Below are 21,313 nucleotides of genomic sequence, written 5' to 3'. Positions count from 1 at the left end.
TCTCTGAAAGACCACGACTGCTTCCTTAAGGAAAACAAAGTTCAAAGTGACTGTTTCTTGTCAAACAGACATTGACCTTCAAAAAGTGGATGATATGAAAAAAGTGCTGCTAACAAAGCAATTCGAAACGAATTCAATAACAAGCCAGTATTGAAACGGAAACTTTTCCGGCATGGATGATGTACTGAAAAATGACGAATCGATGAAATTCTTCACGGCATTTCCAACTTTGGCCAGTCTAATGCCATCATCAGTTATGCCGTGGTACTTCAGGTCATCCACATGCCCGTCAGTAAACAAGCGAGAACCCTCATGACTTTTATACGACCGTACAAAGTCTTCATCGAAGCCATCTTTTCCAACCAGACAATGGTTAATATCGAGAAACTTGAGGTCTGGAATACCGGTGAAGTCATGAGTCCAAAACTTAAGCGAAAGTGGATGGGGAAGTAACTTTCCTCCTGCCAACGTTATCTTGGAATTTATCAACTCGTCGCGTTGCACTGTTTCCTTTTCAAGTTTTGGGCCTACTATTTCAGCCGCGTTCTTGCAAAGCTCAAGCAGTTCTACCCCTTGCCTACTTTTACCGTTTACGGAAATATGAATATCCCTTTCCTTTAAAAATTTCCGTAGCTCTGGAACTTTCATATTTGTGAAGGCACCATTTGCTGCCATGTTGAGACGACTCCTATTCCCCTCAGTCTCGACTTGATGCTAAAAGCTAGTTAGCAGACTTTCTCGCACAAACAGTTCGAAACTAGGCTATTGAAGAAGTACGTTCTATAGAGATACATTATCTTTTTTCTCTTTATTCGCCACGCAACAGCTCCATTTAACAACTGCGTCAAACTGTAAGGCTAGAAAAGCAAATAAAGCCATGATTCTGTTTTTCTTTCGCTCTTTCCAATATGGTGACTTTTTAAAAAAATTGAGAGAGAGAGAAAAAAAAACTAAAGAAAATGAAAAATTAAGAGCGATGGTTTTAATTTGTGAAGTTACAAAGTCCGAGATCGTTTTAAATTCAAACACTCCCAACATATGGTCACCATGAATTTAAAGTTTATGAATTAGTGCAGCGAGCTAGAAGCTCACAAATGATAACAATTGGCTGCTGTTTATAGCGTAAAATTTGATTTTGAATTGAAATTAACATAAAAAGTTACTGATCACCACTATATCCGCAAAATACACCTACGTACAAATAATTAATGTCTATCCGCTGGATTCACCAACAAGTAAGCGGAGAAAAGACGAGTATTGCTATGAGCTCGTTGCACTACCAGTTGTTTATTTTCTTGTGCTTCTATGTTGCTGTTCAGGCTTCATACAGAGATGGCGATATCGTATTGCGAGGACTTTTCGGCGTGCACCAGCAGCCGGACCACTTAGGGAGCCGATGTGGAGAGATACATTTGAGAGAACTTGGTTGCATGCAGGCCATGATGTTCGCAATCGAACGAATAATTAATAACACAAGTCTTCTTTATAACATTTCCCTTGGATATGACATAAGGGATTATAGTGGAAACCTCTCAAAAGCTGCAAAACTTGTTTACAAACTTCTGACCGTTGATTCCTGTGTCAATTTAAGCCAAAATGCCCTAAGAAAGAAAGTTATCATTTCTTTAATAAGCCCAGACGAATCTAGCACAGCTCTATTCATCGGTGGATTTCTTCGGATGCTCAATGTTTCGAGCATAAGTGGATCAGCTACTAGTGCTGAACTTAACCCCCCTTACCTATAAACATTTATATCGAACAGTGCCCTCGGACGAGTTTCTTGGAAAAGTAATGGTTGACTTGGTTACACACTTCAATTGGAGTTATGTTGCTGTCGTTGCACTATATGATTCGTATGGAGCATGGGCAGTAGTTAGCGAAAGTACGTCAAAAAAGAAACTTGTTCTGTACTGCTTTGACGGAGTTTGTACGCCTCGAAAGTCAGCATCTGAGTATTCCAAACTTAGTTAGAAAGCTTAAACAGATGAACAATGTCAAAGTTGTGATCTTGCGGTAATACATAGATCTTTATAGAGACTTCATTGGAAGACTCCATCTGTTCGCCCACCGAATTCTGAATGCTCGGAACAGTGTCCTCCTCCTCTCACCTTGTTGTTGCCGGTGCCTTCCGTGTCTTGGTGGAACCATCAGCTCATCTGTTGGTATTGAAAGCTGCAGTGAATATCCCATCGAAACAATGTCTAACCCAGCGAATACAGAGTGTGTCGCCTTACCCTCTGTCAACATAAGCTATTCCTCCATGTTCGAGGAATATTCGTGTTATTAACTGACACTGTATTGCAAAAATATCTATAACTTAAAAGGCTTTCCACAAAGATTAAAATCATAAGGAAATACTGCTATGGATCGATCCTTGTTATGTTTGCAGGATGGCTTATTTGGTAGGAGGTTTTGCTTCCCCGATGGCTAAGCAGGGAAGCATTGCGGTTGTAGAAGACAAAAGGCCACGTGTGCTCTGAATAATAAAGTGACTCTTTGCATTTTTCATGTGCATTTTTAATCTTCCTTGATGACAATACACCAGGTAGTCTCCAAAAACTGCATTAAACAAACTTTCCTGGCCTCAAAAAAGCTAAGAAATAACTTTATCTCCTAGTCCAATAAATTGCCTCTCTTTTTTTTTTTTCCCTCTCTTTTTTTGGGACCTTCTTAAGTCTCTTCTTTTTCGACTTTGCCGCCTGCCATTGTTGACAGTCCCAGTTCTTAAGAAACACTTCTGATGAGCAGCGATGGAAACTAGTCAACGTTTATTCCGTAGTGGCAAAGCCACGAAAAACATTCTTATAAAGCTTAATCTGCGTCATGCAAGGAAAAAGCGTCGTCTTGTTACTTAGCAGTTAAACTTGTTTCCGCAACATATGTTTCTCGCCTAGCTAATTAAGACATTTTCTTTAATTGGGCTTCAGGGTAGATGCGTAGATAATTGAACTGTATTAGCCTCAAGGTCGGATATTATTTTTCATCGTCTTGAAGTAGTTTGGTTGTGTCACCGTAAAATTTACCTGATCTCTCAACAAGGTTCTAAATTATTCAAAAGGTCCTTGCTCTTTCACCGTGAATTTCAAGTTTCTTAAGTCCTCTCTTAATATTCCTTTGGGGAATTCTGATGCGCAATCCGTTCTTCAAAAATCCTATGCGTCACAGCGTCGTGATTTACCAGGCATTTATACAACAGTGTTCTCGAGACATTGCAATTACAAATTGAGATGAATTGCCGCAAGCCTCAAGATACTTGATTCAATTAAGAGAACATTCTACAGTAGAGTTTTCATTGTCTAGGAAGGAAGATCTGGCTCAGCAGAGTTAATTTGGCGAAGAACTTTCGGAAAGTTGTTCAGAAGACCCTGCAGCACATCTTTCACTGCACGAGGGAAGATCAGAGAGCAAATACCACAGCCATGTAGATTAACTCTCTCTTATCCATCAAGGTGACTTTCGTGAGCATCACGTTTCAATCAAAGAAACAGGAAGACTTGAATGACACCTTATCGATTCGCTTTAGTCACACACACAAAAACCGATCAAATGCAAGGTAAATTTTTGAAAAAGTGAGGCGTTCTTAGCTAATCTAACTAACATACCTAGGAAGTAGGTGCCATAGAAAAGGTAATGTTCGAATGTTCCCAAAAATCTTCTGATAATCTGCCCACACCCATCCCACAGCCCGCCCCTCACTACCGAACCGTACTGTTTTCAAACAGTAACTGGTCAGCGGTCACGTTTATGAGGTAAACATGGCGATTGCTTCTTGATCACCGTTCTTATCGATCCGAAAATCAAAATACCAGTGTGATATTGCCTCGAAGATGAAGCAGTTATGCTATTTGATTCGTACTTAACATTGGAGTCGAAGCTTGGGTGGCACAGATTATTTCTTACGGTGGAATCGACAAGGGGAATTCGAACACTAGTTGTAGTGTTTGAATTGTTGGAAGAAATGGTCGCATGGGGATGTAGGAATGATAAGTTTAACGAGCAATTTCAAATTTTGCCGCTTGAATTGAAAGTAAAGTTCATTTGAATTGCTTTCGTACGTATTTCTGATGGTTTTAGATCTACCTGCTTGATTTATATCTGCTACGCTTCATGTTGAAAAGTCCCTCAAAATGGCGGCCAAACTTGGAGATTGCCGAAAATTAAGTAAGTTCACGGAGTTATAAAGTTTTCGTAAAGATCGGGCGGCAAAGTTTTTCCATAGTTAAACTTTTCTATGGCACCTACTTCCTAGCTATGTTAGTTAGATTTGTTAAGAACGCCTCACTTTTTCAAAAATTTACCTTGCATTTGATCGGTTTTCGCGTGTTTGACTTAGGTGAACCGATAAGGTGTCATTCAAGTCTTCCTGTTTACTTGATTGAAATGTGATGTTCACGAAAGTCACCTCGATGGATAAGATAGAGTTAATCTACATGGCTGTGGTATTTGGTTTTTGCTCAATTCCGTAGTTTTTTGTAAATTGTCCTCCAAAGTTGTCTCAAATTAGAGTCGTAAAAAGTGTCACGACAAGCCTTTGTTCGAGTGAAATTTAATTTCCGTAAAACTCTGAAAAACAAAGAGATCCGATCAAACGGATTGAGTCGTCACGTACGATCTTAATAAAAGGGAAATGGATATGATAAGGCGAATTCAGTTATCCTTCAGTTGTGTGATCTCGTGGTAAAAGATTTTTTTCGTAGGTGTTGGCTACAAATCCCTCTTTCTCTAACTATCCCCGAACGTAATTAAAAAAAACCTTTAAAATACAACCATACTGATAAAATAGATGGCATTTTGCAAAGAAAATAAGGTCCTCGTAATTTTAAGCGTTTGTGCATCACAGTGTGCCTTTGAAAGGTAGCACAATGCAAACATGGTACAATATAAGGCACAGTGCAATATGGACCACAGTACCAAATATCGCAATAACAGTAGAATAACCCTGAGTAGATTGGTCTAGTCGATTCTGCCGGAAAAACGATTGACTGCGTCAAGATCTGAAAGTCTCTGGTATGATGTTTATTGCATTGATTCCGAGATGTTATGATAACAAGAAATTTTTTTTTGTATTTTTCGCTCCCAGCATCATCGCAGTCCTTTGTAGTGGAGTACTTCGTGTGGGCTATACGCGCGGACACTTAAACGTACGTGTGGACGAACATAAACAACGGTCAACTTCTTTATATAAACACTACAAAGACAAACATGACAAGATCCATGAAGACCTACTGAGGAGCTTCGATGTTCTATAAAAATGGGAAAATAAATTCGATTGCTTCTTGCATGAGATGTTATTTATCAGAGAACTAAAACTAACTCTGAACGTACAATCCGCCTCGATCCGTGTTAAAATATTTCTGCAATGTAATCTCACATTCATCATCATGTACCTTCATTGTGGTTAATAATACTCACAGAATTCATTATCCTAACATTTACCTTGGCAATGGCATCATGAAAGCTCCGAAGCGTCAGTTAATATTGCTAATTTCTACGTGTTTAAACAAAATTTAATCTATTATTGAGGAAAATTCATTCGTCTAACGTGCTATGGATTGGTTTTTTTTTTTATGTTTCCGGGATGGCTTGATCAGTGGAAGGTTTAAATAGCTTTTCCGATGGCAAATTAAGAAAGACATTGTTTCGAAAAACATAAGTTCACATCTGGGAAGAACAATACTCTTATTAACTTCTTATCTCATAATTTAGTGAAATGTCAATTCTATTAGAAGTTATTTGTAGACTATTGATAAGGAGATACGTTTTAAATTATATGCAAATTATTGTCAAGGTCAGAAAAATAAGTACTACTTAGTTGAAGTGGTAATTGCATTTGAAAGTTTTTAATGCTTGTTAATCTGCAAAAATTTGCGTTGTTTTGAAGAAGAACGTTCTATATAGATATATTATTATTTTTTCTTTTTATTCGCCACGTAACAGCTGCATTTAACAATTGCGTCAAACTGTCAAACTTATCACTATCATATCTGCAAAATACACCTACGAACAAATAACTAACGTTTCCGCGTTTGGTTCACCAACAAGTAAACGGAGAAAAGAAGAGTATTGCTATGAGTTCGTTGCACTACCATTTGTTTCTGTTCCTGTGCTTCTATGCTGCCGTTCAGGCTCAATACAGAGAAGGCGATATCATGTTGGGCGGACTTTTTAGCGTGCACCAGGTGCCATACCGGCCAGGGTCGCGATTTGAAGAGATATTTGAGAGGACTTGGTCGCATGCAAGCCATGATCTTCGCAATCGAACGAATAAACAATGACACAAGTCTTCTTTCGAACATTTCCCTAGGATATGACATAAGGGATTACGGTGGAAACCTCTCAAAAGCTGCGGGACTCATTTATCAACTACTGACCGTTGATTCTTGCGTCAATTTAAGCCAAAATGCCTCAAGAAAGAAAGCCATCATTTCTTTAATAGGCCCAAACGAATCTAGAACAGCGCTATTCATTGGTGGATTTCTTCGGATGCTCAATGTTTCGAGCATAACTGGAACAGCAACCAGTACGGAGCTTAGCTCTTTTACCTATAAACATTTATATCGAACGGTGCCTTCGGACAAGTTTCTTGCAAAAGCGATGGTTGACTTAATTACGCACTTCAACTGGGGCTATGTTGCTGTGGTTGGACAAGATGATTCGTATGGAAGAAGTGGAGCATGGGCAGTGGTTAGCGAAAGTTCGTCAAGGAAGAGCTCGTTCTGTATTGCTTTTACGGAGTTTATACGCCTCGAAAGTCTGCATCTGAGTGTTCGGAACATAGTTAAAAAGCTTAAACAGATGGATAATGTCAAAGTTGTGATCTTATGGTTATACGAGAATTACCAAACGAAGTTTTTGGCAGAGGTTCAGAGGCAAAACCTAACTGAACGTGTGTGGATTTTGAGTGAGATTCATTTAACTTCTAAACTGCCAGTAAAAGGTATTCTGGAGAGCTCTTTAGGATTTCAATTCCATAAATTCAGCGACTCTGGCTTCAAGGAATATTTAAAAGAAATATTGGTCAAGGAGAAAGACGATAGAAGTTTTTCTGAATGGAACCACATTACAAGCGAAAAATGGAAGTTCTTGAAGAACATGAAGTGTGTTCATCGCCAAATTGAGCAGTGCTCTAACGAGTTGATTAAAGAAGTCTATAGCCCCTATGTTCCGTACATCATTGACGCCGTATATGCAGTGGCACACGCACTAGATATTTTCAATCGAAATTTTAGCTATGACGAGACCAAAGATCGGGCGAAATTGCAGATAGCCAATAGTTTTGACGTGCAGAAGCTTCTTGGCCGTGTCAGTTTTGACGGACTAACTGGAAAAATCAAGTTTGATCGATTTGGCGACAGGAGCTTGGCGTATTACGACATTTTCAGCTTTAGAAATGTACCCAATGGAGATGTCGAGAGCGTAAAAATGGTGCTGATAGGAGAATGGAAAAATTCAAAGAGGAACAAAACTCGCTTGATTTTTCATGAAGCCCGGAATTGGACCACTAAATCTGGTCGCCCTCCGAAATCGGAATGTTCAGAACAGTGTCCCGCTGGAACAAGGAAATCTTCTACCTCACCTTGTTGTTGGCAGTGCCTTCCGTGCCTTGGCGAAACCATCAGCTCATCTGCTGGTTCTGAAAGCTGCAGAGAATGTCCCAACGGAACAATATCTAACCCAGCGAATACAGAGTGTGTCGCCTTACCCTCTGCCAACATAAGCTATACGAATATAACCGGAATTGTGATTCTAACGTTTGGCACCCTCGGAGTAGTTGTCACATTGTTTTGTCTGGCTGCCCTCTGCAAATTCTGGAATAGTCCCATCGTCAAGGCATCTAATAGGGAGCTTAGCCTTTCCCTTTTATTTACAATTCTTGCATCATTCTCTCTGGTATATATTAATGTCTTTAAAACCACAAATACAATTTGCATGATCATATACCCGTTACGTTATCTGACCTATAACATCTGTCTCTCCACATTATTGTTAAAGGTGTTGCTTATTTCCTGTGCTTTTCGGGTTCCCATTATGACCAGTTTGGAACTCACTTCTCTTCCAAACAAAGCGCAGGTTGGGATTGTTATAGCATTTCTAGCTCCACTGTTGTCGGTGCTGATGTCATGGTTGTTTTTGGATCCACCCTTCAACTTCCAACATATCTATCCGAAACGTTACACCTTTAACGAATGCAAGGCATACTCCAGCTCAGTTGGAAAGTCTCTATTCCTGGCAACATGCTTTTATATCTTCTTCCAAATGCTGGTGTCCTCGGTCTGTGCCTTTAAGGTTAGGAAGATTCCTGAAAATTTCAGCGAGGCCAAACGAATCGCCTTTTCCATGTACATATTTTTGTTCTCGTTGCTTTGTTATCACCCGGTAGAATTGTCCTTGGATGGATGGTATGTAACGGTTGTGGACTGTGTAACAACTCTTTTGAGCGCGTACGGTTTCCTTTGTTGTCTATTTTTGCCCAAAATGTATATTCTGTTCTTTAGGCAGGAGATGAACGATGCGAATGGCATAAGACAAGAAGTCACTCAGTTCTCCTTTAGTTCAGGTTGTGTACGCGTAAACCCTGCTTTTGATAGTTCAAATTAGCGAGCTGAATTGTACAATAAGCTTTTTTAAGATCGGTAATTTTATTCAAGTGTGCCATAGACCTCAAAGTAAATGAAATTTGAATCCAATATTGAAGAAAATTTTAACTTTTAATTAGCAATGCATTACAAATATAAGCTTCAAGCCATAAAAACACTTAAAGTTGCCATGGATTGTTTCTTTTTATGTTTTAGGATGGCTTAGGTGTCGGGAATTTTAAATTTTCTTTCTTGATGGCAAGGAAGGAAATATTATTTAAGAAAACAAAGGGCAACGAAAGCGCAGGATAATAAACTGATATTTTGCATTTTTAATCTTCCCTCATGATTGACTATCTCTCTGACATCTGTGCTGGGATTGGACTTTAAGCCTATTCTTTGTTATCCCTATTCATGGACTCCTTTCCACATATTAGCCCTGCCCTCACACAAGGCAGAGTCTTTTAATACCCTCGTCCATCCATTTCCTTTCCTATTTCGGGACTGGAAGCAAAGAGAATTTGTGACCTGAGGCAAAAGCCGTGTCTTGTTTCTTAACAGCAAAACTTATTTCCGCAAGGTATGCTTCTTGCATGACTAATTAGGAAACACTTTATCTCCGCCATGATGTTTCCAAGTTTAGCCAAGCCTTTGGGCAGATGCTTAGATAATTAAACTGCATAAGACGAGAGCGATCTTCGCTGCTATGAACACTGGCTACTTAAGCAGAAACGAAAATAAAGTCTGAAAAAAAAAAGGAAAAAAAGGAAGACTTTTTGTGCATGATTTGCGAGGGAGATGAAGGATGCGAATAGCATCAGACAAGAAGTCACTCAGTTCTCGTTTAGTTCATTCAATTTGTGTACGCGTAAACCCTGCTTTTGATAGCTCTAATCAGGAAGCTGAATCTTACAATTAGCCTTCTTAAAATAATTGTGTTATTTTGAGTGTGTGAGACTTCTACATGCACGTAAATAAAAAAAATGGAACCTATGAAGGAGGAAAATTCATGTTATTAACTGACACTGTATTGCAAATATGTTTATTACTTGACTTTTGATAAAAATCACCAGAAAATACTAGTATGGATCGTCCCTTGTTATGTTTGCAGGATGGCTCATTTAATAGGAGGTTCTGCTTCCCCGATGGCTAAGAAAGGAAGCATTGCAGTTGCGGAAGACAAATGGCCAGTGTGCGCTGAATAATAGAGTGACTGATTTGCATTTTTCAAGCCGTTTGTCATTTTTTTGTGTGAATATTTAATTATTTTAGCGCAACTTGCCAAATATAGATCAGGCGACTAGTTATTTAATAATCGAGAAGTTCGTTACGCAACTTACATTTCAAAAGTGTCACCACCGATCGTACATCGAAGCTTACTAGCCGCATATGGAATACAAATAGTAAGTATAATATTGGCCCGTCGCTTCAACTGAAATTGACATGTGTAATAACCTTTGTAATATTAGTTTATTTTTCAGTTGACTACTTCTGTTACAAGTGCAAAATAAATTCCATGTGCGCGAAAATCAGTTCAACTGAAAATAAAAATTAACTTCAAATTAAAGTAGCCAATTCAATCAAAGGAGCGAATCAGTGACTCTTTGTATTTTTAATCTTCCTCTATGAGAACATACCAGAAAGTCTTCAGACACAGCGTTAGAAAATTCCTCTTCCCTCAGAGAAGCTAAGAAGTAACTATCTCCTTATTCAATTTGCCAGTTTTTACGCCCGGCCGCTAAATTTTTGGCCGTTTTACAGCTAACGGGTAACCCAATTGAGACCCTCTTGGTAAGAAGGTACGTTTGAATTAATACGCAAGTTATTGTCAAATTCAGAAAGAGACGTTCTACTCAGTTGGAGTGGTATTTGCATTTGAAAATTTTTAAAGCGTGATTATCTGTAAAAAATTGCGTTGTAATAGGCTAGTTTCGAATTGTCTGTGCAAGATAGTCTGGTAACTAATTATCAGCACCAAGTCGAGGCCGAGGGGAATATGCGCTTATCTTGAAATTAAAGCAAGATCGGAGTAACTGTAAGTCGAATATGAAGTTTTGTGTCATCCCTGTGCGCAAAAATAACTCTAAACAAGGCCGGACCTCAACTTTTTCTAGTTTCCAGGCGAAGAGAGACTAAGAAAGAAATGAAGTGCCTTCGGTCGTCGCGCTGATAAGAGTTCACGTCCATCAAGAACTTGGATGTATGATCCAAACACTACGAGACTAAACAAATCCTGAAGACACTTTCTGTAATTAAAAGGCCAGCACGTGGCACGGTTCCAACAATATTTAATCAGCAAACAGTCCGAAGAAGTCCAAATCAACGCGAAAAAGGTCGAATGAGGGGAGAAAACAAGACGCAAGCGATGACAGCATAGACGAACTTGCCACCAAAATTTTCCGCGTTTCTACTGATATTTCTCTGAAAGACCATGACTGCTTCCTTAAGGAAAACAAAGTTCAAAGTGACTGTTTCTTGTCAAACAGACATTGACCTTCAAAAAGTGGATAATATGAAAAAAGTGCTGCTAACAAAGCAATTCGAAACGAATTTAATAACAAGCCAGTATTGAAACGGAAACTTTTCATGGATGATGTACTGAAAAATGACGAATCGATGAAATTCTTCACGACATTTCCAACTTTGGCCAGTCTAATGCCATCATCAGTTATGCCGTGGTACTTCAGATCATCCGCATGCCCGTCAGTAAACAAGCGAGAACCCTCAAGACTTTTATACGACCGTAAACAGTCTTCATCGTAGCCATCTTTTCCAACCAGACAATGGTTAATCTCGGGAAACCTGAGATCTGGAATACCGGTGAAGTCATGAGTTTAAAACTTAAGCGAAAGTGGATGGGGAAGTAACTTTCCTCCTGCCAACGTTATCTTGGAATTTATCAACTCGTCGCGTTGCACTGTTTCCTTTTCAAGTTTTAGGCCTACTTTTTCAGCCGCGTTCTTGCAAAGCTCAAGCAGTTCTGCCCCTTGCCTACTTTTACCGTTTACGGAAATATGAATATCCCTTTCCTTTAAAAATTTCCGTAGCTCTGGAAGTTTCATATTTGTGGAGGCACCATTTACTGCCATGTTGAGACGACTCCTATTCCCCTCAGTCTCGACTTGATGCTAAAAGCTAGTTAGCAGACTTTCTCGCACAAACAGTTCGAAACTACGCTATTGAAGAAGTACGTTCTATAGAGATACATTATCTTTTTACTCTTTATTCACCACGCAACAGCTCCATTTAACAACTGCGTCAAACTGTAAGGCTAGAAAAGCATGTAAAGCCATGATTCTGTTTTTCTTTCGCTCTTTCCAATATGATGACTTGTTAAAGAAATTGAGAGAGAGATAGAGAAAAAAAAACAAGAGAAAATGAAAAATTAAGACAGATGGTTTTAATTTGTTTGCCATAAAGCTTGCATTACAAAGTCCGAGATCGTTTTAAATTCAAACACTCCCAACATATGGTCACCATGAATTTAAAGTTTATGAATTAGTCCAGCGAGCTAGAAGCTCACAAGTGATAACAATTGGCTGCTGTTTATAGCGTAAAATTTGATTTTGAATTAAAATTAACATAAAAAGTTACTGATCACCACCATATCCGCAAAATACACCTACGTACAAATAATTAATGTCTATCCGCTGGATTCACCAACAAGTAAGCGGAGAAAAGACGAGTATTGCTATGAGCTCGTTGCACTACCAGTTGTTTATTTTCTTGTGCTTCTATGTTGCTGTTCAGGCTCCATACAGAGATGGCAGATTATCAGAAGATTTTTGGGAACATTCGAACATATGCATTAAATTATCAGTATAAGCATTAGGGCTCTCAGTCTTAATGCGAAGCCATGCTTCGTGCTGCAGACAACTTTTTTCAAGTACATTTCGTTCCAAATAGGACTGGCATCAATTCATAGATTTATGAACAAATCTTTACCACGTAAATAAATGTGTTTAGATAATCGAGATATCCACTGAACCTCTTGTATTGCATCAGAAGTAACGTGTCTTGTCTTTGCCCAACTCTGAGAGCGTGGAGTGGCAAAAAAAGCGAGACACGAGTCTCGCGTGGAGCGGCTTCTCTATGCTCACAGGATACGCGTGACCCCACTATCTTTAAGAAAAATAAGAGACTGCTCGGAGTCTATATTCCGTTCAACCATTTCATAAGAGTGACGCGAGTCTTTTCAATTAGGTGAAAAAGTCACAAACTCATTCTTTACCTCACCAGCGTAACCACTGACAACTCACGAATTACAGTAGGCTTCTCCTTTGGCCTGGAAAATGAAATCGTATCGAGTATACAAAGTTGAGTGAGTTCCTTTAGATCTCCCGAACTTGTATCGCGTTAGAAACAATTACAAGTATAGGAAGACGTCGTTCGCTAACGAGACGTTTATTATTTCTCAGGACTGCTTTTTAAATAACAAAGATGGAAAAAAACTTTGGTTCATCGCATGGCTTAAGTGGTTTGGTACGACTGTTTGAATGCAATGATAAAGTAAAACATCATTTGATAAGCTGCCACCTGTCTAAAGAGGTCTTAAGTGAAAATGAGCTAATCTTGGCAAGGACTGGCCTATTTCACCTCGCTCAGGAGGATAAACAAAACATTTGAATTTGCTATGGGCATCGCCACACTTTAGGGAAGTTTTGGAGAAGTGCAAAGGTAACATGTCAGTATCCTATTATGATGGTGTCAGGAAGCGTATCCAAGGCAAAGATGTAATTACGTTGCATATGTCTCAGGGCATTCAAAAGCTGTTTGGAGTTATTATTCCAGTTGAATCAGGTAGTCTTCAATAACATTTTCTGTTATCTATTTTTAACTCGTGACATTTCTGCTTGAAAAGAGAAGAAACTCTATATTAGATTAACGGTACTTTAGTACGCATCACATTGAAAAAACATAGGTGTAAGTGCTTTTAATTGCAGATGGAAATATTTACAAGGTTTCTTGGTTGATAATCAATGATGTTTTTGTAGAAGATCAAATCACCTGACAACGCAATACACTTATTCATGCGTACGGTTCACAATTATTTACGGTCAGTTTTCCTCTGTTTGTATGATTCTCATTAACCAGTCCGATTAAATTTGCAGACCAAAACACCCCTTATTTGATTAAGAATAATACAAGTAAACAGTGCATGTCGGTTTTCAATTCTTGATGGATGCTACTGGGCTTCACTTTCACTGAGAAATTTGCAATCGCTTACCTCAGTTCTCTGTGTCCCATCCCGTAAGAAGCACAAGAAAAAAGTTAAAGTGAGCCTTGGCTGAGACAAGAAGGATCAGAGAAGAATCTACGGTCCCCAGAAACACCACTTTTAAACAAGAGACAACTAAGGTAAATTGAATTCAGTGGTATTTGTTTTATTGAAAACTATTGTTCAGATTATAAGATATGCGAATTACTCTCCCCACCGATTTTTTCTTATATTCTGTTAATCAAAAATTTTCGTAATTATTAAGGCTTTCTTGTTGATTATCTTAATAGTTACAGTTTCCAGGATCCAAGGGGAACAAAGAGAGAATAATTTTCTGTGTAGTTGGGTAAGGCAACGTGCCGGATTTATACTTCTTCCGGCGTGATAACGATAGTGATGACAACAATGGGTAAAAAGCACAGTCCGCTAATAATGACGATTATCATGGTTATAAACAAATCTCAGTTATAGTCCTGAAAAAATTTTAGGGGGTCCTTTGAACCATCCACTTCATCTCGCCAGAAGTCAAAGTTGCCTACACTCATTCTAAGGTTCGTGCGATCTTACGGCGAGTTTTCAATTCCGGTGTGTTGCGCGCGCACGACTTTAGATAGAAAAAACCTGCACGGGCCTTAACTTAAAAGAACGTGTCAGCTGAATGAATCAAATCTCTATCATTTCGCATATATTCTTGGGAACAGCAAAAATAACCCAGAACAAATTAAACACTTGCTTTTAGTATGGTGTTCATTCCGTGCAATGGGGCATGCATAAAAGGTTCTTGTAGAAAAGATATCTTATTTTATACCCCTGATGACAAGCAAAAAGGTCATATGGGTACCCCGGTTAAAAATATATTGATAACTCTATTAATTAATACCAGTTCTAATTTACAGGATAATATTATGAAAAAAAATGATAAAAGTTGTCTGTACCACGAAGCCTGCCTTCACTGTTTAGACTGGGAGTCCTAAAGCTTTTTAAGCATATATTCGAATATCCTATGACGATAAGCCTGCCACTCACCCCACCCCGCGCTAGACTGTCTTCACTCAGCGGCTGGTCAGCGGTTACGTTTATGAGGTAAACATGGCGATCGCTTCCTGATCACCGTTCTTATCGATCCGAAAATCAAAATACCAGTGTGATATTGGCTCGAAGATGAAACAGTTATGTCATTTGATTCGTACTTAACATTGGAGTCGAAGCTTGGGTGGCACAGATTATTTCTTACGGTGGAATCGACAAGAGGAATTCGAACACTAGTTGTAGTGTTTGAATTGTTGGAAGAAATGGTCGCATGGGGATGTAGGAATGGTAAGTTTAACGAACAATTTCAAATTTTGCCGCTTGAATTGGAAATAAAGGTTCATTTGAATTGCTTTCGTATGTATTTCTGATGGTTATCTGCTACGCTTCATGTTGAAAAGTCCCTCAAAATGGCGGCCAAACTTGGAGATTGCCGAAAATTAAGTAAGTTCACGGAGTTATAAAGTTTTCGTAAAGATCGGGCGGCAAAGTTTCTTCCATAGTTACCTTTTCTATGGCACCTACTTCCCAGCTATGGTAGTTAGATCAGTTAAGAACGCCTCACTTTTTCAAAAATTTACCTTGCATTTGATCGGTTTTCGCGTATTTGACTTAGGTGAACCGATAACTTGTCATTCAAGTCTTCTTGTTTACTTGATTGAAATGTCATGTTCACGAAAGTCACCTCGATGGATAAGATAGAGTTAATCTACATGGCTGTAGTATTTGTTTTTTGCTCAATTCCGTAGTTTTTTGTAAATTGTCCTCCAAAGTTGTCTTAAATTAGAGTCGTAAAAAGTGTCACGACAAGCCTTTGTTCGAGTGAAATTTAATTTCCGTAAAACTCTGAAAAATAAAGAGATCCGATCAAACAGATTGAGTCGTCACGTACGATCTTAATAAAAGGGAAATGGATATGATAAGGCGAATTCAGTTATCCTTCAGTTGTGTGATCTCGTGGTAAAAGATTTTTTTCCTAGGTGTTGGCTACAAATCTCTCTTTCTCTAACTATCCCCCAACGTAATTAAAAAAAAAAGCCTTTAAAATACAACCATACTGATAAAGTAGATGGCATTTTGCAAAGAAAATAAGGTCCTCGTAATTTTAAGCGTTTGTGCATCACAGTGTGCCTTTGAAAGGTAGCACAATGCAAACATGGTACAATATAAGGCACAGTGCAATTTGGACCACAGTGCCATATATCGCAATAACAGTAGAATAACCCTGAGTAGATTGGTCTAGTCGATTCTGCCGGAAAAACGATTGCCTGCGTCAAGATCTGAAAGTCTCTCGTATGATGTTTATTGCATTGATTCCGAGATGTTATGATAACAAGAAATTTTTTTTTTTGTATTTTTCGTTCCCAGCATCATCGCAGTCCTTTGTAGTGGAGTACTTCGTGTGGGCTATACGCGCGGACACTTACACGTACGTGTGGACGAACATAAACAACGGTCATCTTCTTTATATAAACACTACAAAGACAAACATGACAAGATCCATGAAGACCTACTGAGGAGCTTCGATGTTCTATAAAAATGGGAAAATAAATTCGATTGCTCCTTGCACGAGATATTATTCATCAGAGAACTAAAACTAACTCTGAACCTACAATCCGCCTCGATCCGTGTTAAAATATTTCTACAATGTAATCTCACATTCTTTATCATGTAACTTCATTGTGGTTAATAATACCCACAGAATTCATTATCCTAACATTTACCTTGGCAATGGCATCATGAAAACTCCGAAACGTCGGTTAATATTGCTAATTTCTACGTGTTTAAACAAAATTTAATCTATTATTGAGGAAAATTCATTCGTCTAACGTGCTATGGATTGGTTTTTTTTTTATGTTTCCGGGATGGTTTGATCAGCGGAAGGTTTAGATAGCTTTTCCGATGGCAAATTAAGAAAGACATTGTTTCGAAAAACATTGTTTCCAAAAACATAAGTTCACATCTGGGAAGAACAATACTCTTATTAACTTCTTATCTTATAATTTAGTGAAATGTCAATTCTATTAGAAGTTATTTGTAGACTATTGATAAGAAGACACGTTTTAAATTATATGCAAATTATTGTCAAGGTCAGAAAAACAAGTACTACTTAGTTGAAGTGGTAATTGCATTTGAAAGTTTTTAATGCGTGTTAATCTGTAAAAATTTGCGTTTTATTGAAGAAGAACGTTTAATATAGATATATTATTGTTTTTTCTTTTTATTCGCCACGCAACAGCTGCATTTAACAATTGCGTCAAACTGTCAAACTTATCACTATCATATCTGCAAAATACACCTACGAACAAATAACTAACGTTTCCGTGTTTGGTTCACCCACAAGTAAACGGAGAAAAGAAGAGTATTGCTATGAGTTCGTTGCACTACCATTTGTTTCTGTTCCTGTGCTTCTATGCTGCCGTTCAGGCTCAATACAGAGAAGGCGATATCATGTTGGGCGGACTTTTTAGCGTGCACCAGGTGCCATACCGGCCAGGGTCGCGATTTGAAGAGATATATTTGAGAGGACTTGGTCGCATGCAAGCCATGATCTTCGCAATCGAACGAATAAACAATGACACAAGTCTTCTTTCGAACATTTCCCTAGGATATGACATAAGGGATTACGGTGGAAACCTCTCAAAAGCTGCGGGACTCATTTATCAACTTCTGACCGTTGATTCTTGCGTCAATTTAAGCCAAAATGCCCCAAGAAAGAAAGCCATCATTTCTTTAATAGGCCCAAACGAATCAAGAACAGCGCTATTCATTGGTGGATTTCTTCGGATGCTCAATGTTTCGAGCATAACTGGAACAGCAACCAGTACGGAGCTTAGCTCTTTTACCTATAAACATTTATATCGAACGGTGCCTCCGGACAAGTTTCTTGCAAAAGCGATGGTTGACTTAATTACGCACTTCAACTGGGGCTATGTTGCTGTGGTTGGACAAGATGATTCGTATGGAAGAAGCGGAGCATGGGCAGTGGTTAGCGAAAGTTCGTCAAGGAAGAGCTCGTTCTGTATTGCTTTTACGGAGTTTATACGCCTCGAAAGTCTGCATCTGAGTGTTCGGAACATAGTTAAAAAGCTTAAACAGATGGATAATGTCAAAGTTGTGATCTTATGGTTATACGAGAATTACCAAACGAAGTTTTTGGCAGAGGTTCAGAGGCAAAACCTAACTGGACGTGTGTGGATTTTGAGTGAGATTCATTTAACTTCTAAACTGCCAGTAAAAGGTATTCTCGAGAGCTCTTTAGGATTTCAATTCCATAAATTCAGCGACTCTGGCTTCAAGGAATATTTAAAAGACATATTGGTCAAGGAGAAAGACGATAGAAGTTTTTCTGAATGGAACCACATTACAAGCGAAAAATGGAAGTTCTTGAAGAACATGAAGTGTGTTCATCGCCAAATTGAGCAGTGCTCTAACGAGTTGATTAAAGAAGTCTACAGCCCCTATGTTCCGTACATCATTGACGCCGTATATGCAGTGGCACACGCACTAGATATTTTCAATCGAAATTTTAGCTATGACGAGACCAAAGATCGGGCGAAATTGCAGATAGCCAAAAGTTTTGACGTGCAGAAGCTTCTTGGCCGCGTCAGTTTTGACGGACTAACTGGAAAAATCAAGTTTGATCGATTTGGCGACAGGAGCTTGGCGTATTACGACATTTTCAGCTTTAAAAATGTACCCAATGGAGATGTCGAGAGCGTAAAAATGGTGCTGATAGGAGAATGGAAAAATTCAAAGAGGAACGAAACTCGCTTGATTTTTCATGAAGCCCTGAATTGGACGACTAAATCTGGTCGCCCTCCGAAATCGGAATGTTCAGAACAGTGTCCCGCTGGAACAAGGAAATCTTCTACCTCACCTTGTTGTTGGCGGTGCCTTCCGTGCCTTGGCGAAACCATCAGCTCATCTGCTGGTTCTGAAAGCTGCAGAGAATGTCCCAACGGAACAATATCTAACCCAGCGAATACAGAGTGTGTCGCCTTACCCTCTGCCAACATAAGCTATACGAATATAACCGGAATTGTGATTCTAACGTTTGGCACCCTCGGAGTAGTTGTCACATTGTTTTGTCTGGCTGCCCTCTGCAAATTCTGGAATAGTCCCATCGTCAAGGCATCTAATAGGGAGCTTAGCCTTTCCCTTTTATTTACAATTCTCGCATCATTCTCTCTGGTATATATTGATGTCTTTAAAACCACAAATACAATTTGCATGATCATGTACCCGTTACGTTATTTGACCTATAACATCTGTCTCTCCACATTATTGGTAAAGGTGTTGCTTATTTCCTGTGCTTTTCGGGTTCCCATTATGACCAGTTTGGAACTCACTTCTCTTCCAAACAAAGTACAGGTTGGGATTGTTATAGCATTTCTAGCTCCACTGTTGTCAGTGCTGATGCCATGGTTACTTTTGGATCCACCCTTCAACTTTCAACATATCTATCCGAAACGTTACACCTTTAACGAATGCAAGGCATACTCTAGCTCAGTTGGAAAGTCTCTATTCCTGGCAACATGCTTTTATATCTTCTTCCAAATGCTGGTGTCCTCGGTCTGTGCCTTTAAGATTAGGAAAGTTCCTGAAAATTTCAGTGAGGCCAAACGAATCGCCTTTTCCATGTACATATTTTTGTTCTCGTTGCTTTGTTATCACCCGGTAGAATTGTCCTTGAATGGATGGTATGTAACGGTTGTGGACTGTGTAACAACTCTGTTGAGCGCGTACGGTTTCCTTTGTTGTCTATTTTTGCCCAAAATGTATATTCTGTTCTTTAGGCAGGAGATGAACGATGTGAATGGCATAAGACAAGAAGTCACTCAGTTCTCGTTTAGTTCAGGTTGTGTACGCGTAAACCCTGCTTTTGATAGTTCAATTTAGCGAGCCGAATTGTACAATGAGCTTTCTTAAGATCGGTAATTAATTTTGTTCAAGTGTACCATAGACCTCTAAGTAAATGAAATTTGAATCCAATAATTAGCACTGCATTACAAATATAGGCTTCAAGACATAAAAACACTCAAAGTTGCCATGGATTGTTTCTTTTTATGTTTTAGGATGGCTTAGTTATCGGGGATTTTAAATTTGTTTCCTTGATGGCAAGGAAGGAAGCACTATTTAAGAAAACAAAGGGCAACCAAAGCGCGGAATAATAAACTGACATTTTGCATCTTTAATCTTCCCTCATGATTGACTATTTCTTAGGCATCTGTGCTGGGATTGGACTTTAAGCCTATTCTTTGTTATCCCTATTCATGGACTCCTTTCCACATATTAGCCCTGCCCTCACACAAGGCAAAGAGTCTTTTAATACCCTCGTCCATCCATTTCCTTTCCTATTTCGGGACTGGAAGTAAAGAGAATTTGTGACCTGAGGCAAAAGCTGTGTCGTTTTTCTTAGCAGCAAAACTTATTTCCGCAACGTATGCTTCTTGCATGACTAATTAGGAAACACTTTATCTCTGCAATGATGTTTCCAAGTTTAGCAAAGCCTTTGGGCAGATGCTTAGATAATTAAACTGTATGAGACGAGAGCGATCTTCGCTGCTATGAACACTGGCTACTTACAGGCAGAAACGAAAGTAAAGTCTGAAAAAAAAAAGAAAAAAAGGAAGACTTTATGTGCATGATTTGGGAAGGAGATGAACGATGCGAATAGTATCAGACAAGAAGTCACTCAGCTCTCGTTTAGTTCATTCAATTTGTGCACGCGTAAACCCTGCTTTTGATAGTTCTAATCAGGAAGCTGAATCTTACAATGAGCTTTTTTAAAATAATTTTGTTATTTTGAGTGTATGAAAGACTTTTACATGCACGTAAATAAAAAGTGGAATCTATGGTGGAGGAAAATTCATTTTATTAACTGACACTATCTTGCAAATACATTTGTTACTTGACTTTTGATAAAAATCACCAGGAAATACTAGTATGGATCGTTCCTTGTTATGTTGGCAGGATGGCTCATTTGGTAGGAGGTTTTGCTTCCCCAATGGCTTAGAAGCATTGCGGTTGCGGAAGACAAATGACCAGTGTGCGCTGAGTAATGGAGTGACTAATTTGCATTTATCAAGCCGTTTGTCATTTTTTTTTGTGAATATTTAATTATTTTAGCGCAACTTGCCAAAAATAGATCGGGCGACTAGTTATTTAAAAACCGAGAAGTCCGTTACGCAACTTTCATTTCAAAAGTGTCACCACCGATCGTACATTGATTTGTACCCGTTGGGTAATTGCCCGTCGCTTCAACTGAAATTGACATGTGTAATAACCTTCTTTGTAATATTAGTTTATTTTTCAGTTGACTACTTCTATTACGAGTGCAAAATAAATTCCATTTGCGCGAAAATCAGTTCAACTGAAAATAAAAGTTTACTTCAAATTAAAGTAGCCAATTCAATCAAAGGAGCGAATCAGTGACTCTTTGTATTTTTAATCTTCCTCTATGACAACATACCAGGAAGTCTTCAGA

At 38.8% G+C, this 21,313-nt stretch overlaps 2 protein-coding genes across 2 annotated transcripts; both read left to right on the top strand.

Moving 5' to 3' along the window:
• The first annotated feature begins 1,208 nt into the window (after window positions 1-1,208).
• Window positions 1,209-8,711, top strand: LOC149053449 (extracellular calcium-sensing receptor-like). Its single transcript, XM_089182981.1, has 2 exons — window positions 1,209-1,613; window positions 6,415-8,711. Exons 1-2 carry the CDS (start codon window positions 1,209-1,211, stop codon window positions 8,596-8,598), a joined length of 2,589 nt encoding a protein of 862 aa, XP_089039107.1. The 3' UTR covers window positions 8,599-8,711.
• A 3,232-nt stretch (window positions 8,712-11,943) lies between these two features.
• LOC149053448 (extracellular calcium-sensing receptor-like) lies at window positions 11,944-19,999 on the top strand. The gene is made up of 2 exons (XM_089208080.1): window positions 11,944-12,342; window positions 17,267-19,999. Exons 1-2 carry the CDS (start codon window positions 12,216-12,218, stop codon window positions 19,723-19,725), a joined length of 2,586 nt encoding a protein of 861 aa, XP_089064206.1. The 5' UTR covers window positions 11,944-12,215; the 3' UTR covers window positions 19,726-19,999.
• The last annotated feature ends 1,314 nt before the right edge of the window (window positions 20,000-21,313 follow it).

This window comes from Pocillopora damicornis, chromosome 1, assembly GCF_964200805.1.
Source record: "Pocillopora damicornis chromosome 1, jaPocDami1.2, whole genome shotgun sequence".
NCBI lineage: Eukaryota > Metazoa > Cnidaria > Anthozoa > Scleractinia > Pocilloporidae > Pocillopora > Pocillopora damicornis.
This window is presented reverse-complemented; position numbering and strand designations above follow the sequence as displayed.